The sequence below is a fragment of the Phaseolus vulgaris genome, chromosome 10, assembly GCF_051622355.1.
Source record: "Phaseolus vulgaris cultivar YP4 chromosome 10, ASM5162235v1, whole genome shotgun sequence".
NCBI lineage: Eukaryota > Viridiplantae > Streptophyta > Magnoliopsida > Fabales > Fabaceae > Phaseolus > Phaseolus vulgaris.
This window is the reverse complement of record NC_143507.1, coordinates 45,221,314-45,228,010: the sequence shown is the minus strand read 5'-3', so window position 1 is coordinate 45,228,010 and position 6,697 is coordinate 45,221,314. Positions and strand designations below refer to the sequence as shown.

The window sequence follows — 6,697 nt, the reverse complement described above, 5'->3', positions numbered from 1 at the left end:
CTAAACTCTTTATTCTATGAAGCAAAATAACTAAAATAGGTCCATTTTTATACGCCATTATTTTTATGAATTAATATACGTTTATGTATAAAATATGCAAGGATCTAAGTTTGGTGCCGGCATTTTTTTTTGTTGTCTTCTATTGTGAACCTAATTTATTTTTCAAACTTTTTTTTTCAATTAATTAAAGTAAATGATAGTAGAAAAAAAATCATAAATAAAATAACATATATAATAAAGTTTTGCATTCAGTGATATGCAATGGTTTCAGCTAAGCTTGAGAAATTATTTACCATGTCAACCAACAGTAAGAGATGACTTTATAATACATTTGCCTCCTAAATTAATTTATCAATATTTACACTGTCTTTTCATCCTCTCTAGAGACCTATATATGCACAATAATATCTTACAAAAATTTATTTTATCTTGTAAAGCCAATTCTTTTATTATTTGTTTTTTTTATAAAAAAAATCCATTGACTATGCCTGCAACATAAAATAAATAAATATTTGTTCCATTAATAAACAAAATTATTGGTATTTATCATTAGATTAAAACATAGACGGTAAATCCATCAATTTTTTTTACCTATATATGTTTTCATCTTATCACATGAAAATCATTATAAAATTGGATGCATATCTATGGAAGCTCATTGTAGTTATATGCTATGATTTTTTGGAGTGTCTAAAAGGTAGAATATATTTATTTTTCTTGTTGTATAGTTATATTTTTTTTAATCTCAAAAACAACATGTAAGTGTTTTTCATATAGTTTTAGTATGTTCGGATTTAAATAAGAAGACCAATTTGATTTTTTAACTGAATTTAATTAAAATAAATTGGTTTATAAGTGTTTTCATATTTTTCATTTAATAACAAATTATCACGTATGGTATTTTTTTTATTAAAAAAACACATATAGAGTTATTCTAGTTGGTTGACAATCCATCATATGAAAGTCAAACTTTATTTTAAATAGTTTTTCAATTTTAAAATATGAAAACACATATAATGCTCAATCATTAAAAGAATAATCGTTACTTAAAAGCATAACACAACGCAAAAATTACAGTGTTTATTATTTAAGAATAAATTTAAATATGATATTTAAAGTAAATATTGCAATAAGCTTTTCACATTTTAAGAATGATTTTATCTTATAGAATGATGTGTTAGAAAATATGTTAACACTAATTAAAGGAGAGATGAAGAAAAAATTAACTCATGATATTTTGCTAAATTATATATGTAATTGACTTGTGTTGGAGATCTCATTTCGACTAGAAATTAGAACATTTTATTATATATAGGTGAGGGTAAACCTTACCTCATGCACTGGTTTTATGTGATCGAGTTAGACTTAAAGTCTATTTTGTAATAATTTAATTTTTTAAATTATGTTTTGTATATCGATATTCTATTATGATTTTATCTTTATTTCAATTAGTTATAAGATGAAAGTGTTTTTAAACCGTCATTTATCTTGAATTTTTTTTAAAACCTAAATCTTAAACCCTAAACAATGTATATTAGTCTGCAGATGAGATGGTTGATTGATAATGTACGAAAGTGTTTATGAAATGTGATTCTTAACTTGGTAGCATTCATGCACATGCATTTCCTTTTAATGATTGAAATGAATTTTTGAAATTCTTGGCTCGTGACTTGAAATCTATATATTTGTCTTTCATAATTTAACTATATCTAGTTTCACTATATTATTTTTACACGCTCATGCTTTATACCTTTCCACGTAAACTTGACATGACGTATTCAGATTTTATGCACACCAATTATTATCTAATGCAACATTGAACCTTATACCTCACGTTTTCACACCACATGCATCTTTTTTATGACACTTCTTATTTTTCTTGGAACGGAACTGCAGACAAATAATGGTCAAATATAGCAGCTACCCAAAAACAAATTATGTATGAACATAAACCTTTTCTGCATATATAAACGAATGGTTGAAAACAATTCTACCTTAGAATTTATGATAGTAAGTATAGTACGACACGTAATACCAATAGGATCATACGATTCCAGATGTTCACCATATACGAATTGTAAGAATAATTGTTTTTATTTTTGTGTTACAGTTGTATCATATGATTTGTGAAATGGTTTCGTATCATGATTTGGAATTTATTTAAGATTTAGGTGTGAACCAGATCAGATCACTTGAATTGATTTTATAAAAAATTATAATTATAATTTTTCTTTCATTTTAATAAAAGAGTTGGATTATATAACCTACCCAATCCAACCATTATAATATTAACATAAACTGGTAAATAATAGAACCGCTATTTTTTAACATAGTAGTTGTGATTATTAATTATATTTTTACGCATTTATATGTTTTATGCTATATTTTTTAAATATTATCTTATAACTTTTAAATGTTTATGAATCTTACGATTTATTATTCAAAATATGAACTCTCCGATTCACAATTCTATCTACCATGACTTATCACTACAAGAAAAATCATAAAATATAAATCAATTTTTACAGATAAAAAATAATTAGTTGTTATAGTAACTAAATTAAAGACCGTTCTAGAGACTACAAAATTTTTTTGTTTCTAAATTAGTTTCTATTATTATTAAATATTTTGTAAATTGTGTCTAATTAGCAACCAATGTTTTTGCTATCAAATTTAGAATCTAAATAATTGATCACAAAAACTTCGGTGGTTAGTTAGACACTAATTTAAAAACAATTTAACATTAATAAAAACTAATTTATAAATCAAGATTTTTTTAGTGTCTAAAATAATCTCTAATTTAATCACTAATTATTTTTGTATCTAAAAATTGGTTTTTATATCATGATTTTCTTGTAGTATATATATGTGGTGAAGATTGTGTTGTGTTGATTATGTAAGAAAAGATTCTTTGCATCAAACTTGAATAGTGTCTTCGATGCATAACTGTAACAGCTTCAATAAGACAAACATCCTTGGTTGATCTTCTATACAGTTGCCATGATGTTGAAAATCAGGGATGAATATCACTTGGATATGAACCACTATTGAAGAAACATCATTAATATTATCGTTAAGCCATGCTTTTTAAATTGGATATCCTAGTAATATGTCTTTGTTATAGCTATACCTAATAGCATCATGATTTTGGGAAACCACGATGTCAAGTATATATATACAAATAGATGAGAGAATTCACAAACATGTGACCTTGAAATTAAGTCAAAGATGATAATTTAATGTAGTGTGAAACAAATCATGATGAAGGCAAACATAAAAAAGTCTGTTAGTTTTATATTTAGCAGAAAGTTAAAGCCTTATAAATCACTGATTTAGAAAACAAGGTTCAATTTCACATTGTTCATGAAATTACATAATGGTCTAGTGTGGACACTCATTTGAAGTTAACACTCCATTTACCATCTAATGGTGAGAAATATGATGCTAAGTGAAGAAAGTGATAAAGAGGAGTATAAACTATATATAAGTAATGTAAATAAATCAAAATTCTTTGAAATTTTAAGAGGTGAATTTTGAGTTGATAAGATCTTTTCATCTAGCAACACCTCAGTATGGTATAGTCTGAACGAGATTCAAATGAAGAAGACTTATCGTAAATATTTAAACATCTAAAGACGACAAAATGTTTCGAGAAGTTGAAATAAACATAGATTCGAAGATTCTCGATATAGGTCAATCTTTCGAACTACTGAATCCACACTAGAGACAACTTGGTGAACTGAAACATCTTAATAACAAGAAAAGAAAGCAAAAGATATAACTCAATCATATAAACTGATTTAGAATAACAAAACATATTATTTACTTCTTTTTCTAATAATGTTTAACCAAAACTTGTCTATTATTTCTTAAATCAACATTCCTACACTAAAATGAATAAAAATGATTTTGTTTTTCAAGTGAAAGAACATATATTATAATATTTTGGTTTATAAAAAATATTAACAGTCCTTCTCCAAGAACTTTACCTGCATCAAAGGGGTGAAAGATGAGCGTGTGTGGGCCATTTGCACTGATAGAGGACAAAAGGACCTAAAGAGCTTTGTATAAATGTAGAAAGAGCAGTGTATAAATAATCTAGCAGAGCTTCTTCTCCTTCACTTCACTTCACTTCACTTCAGTCACCTTTCCTCTGTGTTTTTTGTTTCCCATTCTCAAAGAAAACTTCAGAATCTCGTTTCACGTTTCAAAATCACGTTCTCTTTTTCATCATCAACCATGGCCAGACCCCAACAACGCTATCGTGGAGTCCGCCAAAGGCACTGGGGCTCTTGGGTCTCAGAAATTCGCCACCCTTTATTGTAATTCAGTGATCACACCTTTTTTCTTTGTTAAAGAGAATCATAATTCTTGTTATTGCATTTATATTGTTTGTTTTTTGGACTAACAGGAAGACTAGAATTTGGCTTGGAACCTTTGAAACGGCTGAAGATGCAGCAAGAGCATATGATGAAGCAGCAAGGCTCATGTGTGGGCCAAAAGCACGCACCAATTTCCCATACAACCCCAATGAGCCACACTCATCCTCATCCAAGCTTCTCTCTGCCACTTTAACGGCTAAGTTACACAAGTGTCACATGGCCTCGCTTTCTCTTCAAATGGCCAAGCAAAAACCACCCCAGAACAACCAAGAGCCTCAATCCTCACAAGGGTCCAATTCATTTTCCTCTGCCAACATCATCGCTGGATCAAGCGCTGAAACTGGTTTCAGATGGCCAGAGAACAGACACGAGGAGCTAAGGTGGCTTGAAGGGAATTGGGTTGGCGTGGGAGGCCAAGTTGAAGTTTCACATCAACAGTTCCAGCCAGTTCTTGAAGATGATCACATAGAGCAGATGATTCAGGAGTTGCTTGATTATGGATCAATCGAGCTTTGCTCTGTTGGCTCCACCTAGACTCTAGAGTATTGCATTCAAGGTTTTGAAAAACATTCTGCGATGACAGTATACAAATGTGGCCGTATCAATCGCTTTTATTCATAATTTTCAACAATATCAAGGAACATCATGAAATCGCGACCGCAACTGTTTTTCAAAACCTTGAAGGCATTTATCTCTTTTGGGGTACTTATTATTCGCCATGTAATAAAAGTATAAGCTTAGTTGAGTACCGTAGGAAAGTGTTACTTCACCAATTAGTGGATAACTATGCGGAACCAGAATGTAGCCAATGATGCGAATGGAATATCATGCATACGAGGGACTATAATAGAGAATTAGTATGAATATAATACAATTTTCCAGCTTCTATTTTTGTTTATATCTCTATCACTGAAACTTTTTCCAAAATTCTTCAAATAAAGGGGATGCTGTGGGTCCTTCTTTATCTGTGTTAGACATTATCATACAGATAATTTTTGGATTATCTGTGAATAAAGACAATAAGGAGAAAATGGGGCTAATGAAGTTAGTTGTTAAATTCATCAAACATTTGTTAGAAAGTGGAAAACACTAGCTAGGTGGATGCTACATATGACAAACTTTAACCGTTGTACTGTCAAGGTAAAGGGAAATTATTTCAACATGGTTAGCACATTGTTGTCATAAAGCCACAACTTTGGCAGTAGCAGGCATTGGAGTCAACAGTAGCTAAGCACAAAGAAGCATGATAAGGAGAGAGATAGAGAGAGATGGAAACAGAGAAAGCAGCAATTTGAAAAAATGATCACGCAATGTTTATTGTCTAAACAAAAAAGTCAATCTCTTGGTGTTGCATCCAAGGAATGTACAGACAGATACTGCCAATTATGACCAAGTATGCCAATCCGCAGGGATCATGATGAAGCATCACTTCTTTGACAACAACAATCATAGCTACCATTTCTTTCTCAATTTCTACATAAAAGTGTAATGAGATAAAGTTTTACCCCAGTTAAAGCCAAGACAATAAAATGCCAATTTCATGAGATTTTCTTGTGTGATTATAATGGCACACACACGCAAGTGATCATAATAAAATAAATCTGACACAAATTTTACTATTTTAATACACCTTTGGTTATGGTTTTAGATACTGTGTTGGGGTTGTGATAATTACCCTCATCATATTACATACCAATGAAAAGATTTCAAGATATGTGATTGTCACTTTGTCACAAATGAAATGTCAAGCATGTGAAACAACACACTCTTGGTCATTCCTGAATCCTGTTTCTTAACGCGTTTTTTCTAGTTCATAACAGACCACTCCACCTGTTATATTGTCTTTTGAACTATCCTCGATTTTCGTAAACAAATCACAAAACTTGTTCTAGTTTTAGCCTTTGATTCATCATATTTCCTTTGTGATCAATTCTGCAACACTGAAATTTTCTTCTTTCATCCATAAAACTTACCAATTCAACCAGAATCACAACTTTTTCTTAAACCGTATCTTTAGCAAATACAATATGGCATTTTAATTCTAAAGTCACATGTTGAAATACTTTAATTATCAACCAAGTATCTACACTTTTAATTTTTATCAGATAAAAAGCATAAAAGATCTCCATCACTTTAGAAAATATCCACGGATTGTTTCATGCAGCTTACTCTTTTTCAGACCAGTGGTATTAAAAAATTGGAATATCAAGTCTAATGTTAGAAAACAAAATTCTTAGTGATAAAATGCCCCAGATGAACAATAGAAACAAAATGTCTCTCTCATTTCTTCCCTTTTTCTCTAAAATAAAAAAAAA

General features: G+C 29.9%; 1 protein-coding gene across 1 annotated transcript; it reads left to right on the top strand.

The window, feature by feature from the left end:
* The first annotated feature begins 4,083 nt into the window (after positions 1-4,083).
* On the top strand, positions 4,084-5,268 carry LOC137819542 (ethylene-responsive transcription factor ERF003). Its single transcript, XM_068623425.2, has 2 exons — positions 4,084-4,322; positions 4,412-5,268. The coding sequence occupies exons 1-2, from the start codon at positions 4,240-4,242 to the stop codon at positions 4,914-4,916; spliced, it is 588 nt and encodes a 195-aa protein (XP_068479526.1). The 5' UTR covers positions 4,084-4,239; the 3' UTR covers positions 4,917-5,268.
* The last annotated feature ends 1,429 nt before the right edge of the window (positions 5,269-6,697 follow it).

Excerpts from the sequence above, each read along its gene's own strand:
- LOC137819542 (XM_068623425.2), top strand. The coding sequence starts at position 4,240 with ATGGCCAGACCCCAACAACGCTATCGTGGAGTCCGCCAAAGGCACTGG. Across the intron at positions 4,323-4,411 it reads GAAATTCGCCACCCTTTATT|GAAGACTAGAATTTGGCTTG; the intron begins GTAATTCAGTGA and ends TTGGACTAACAG.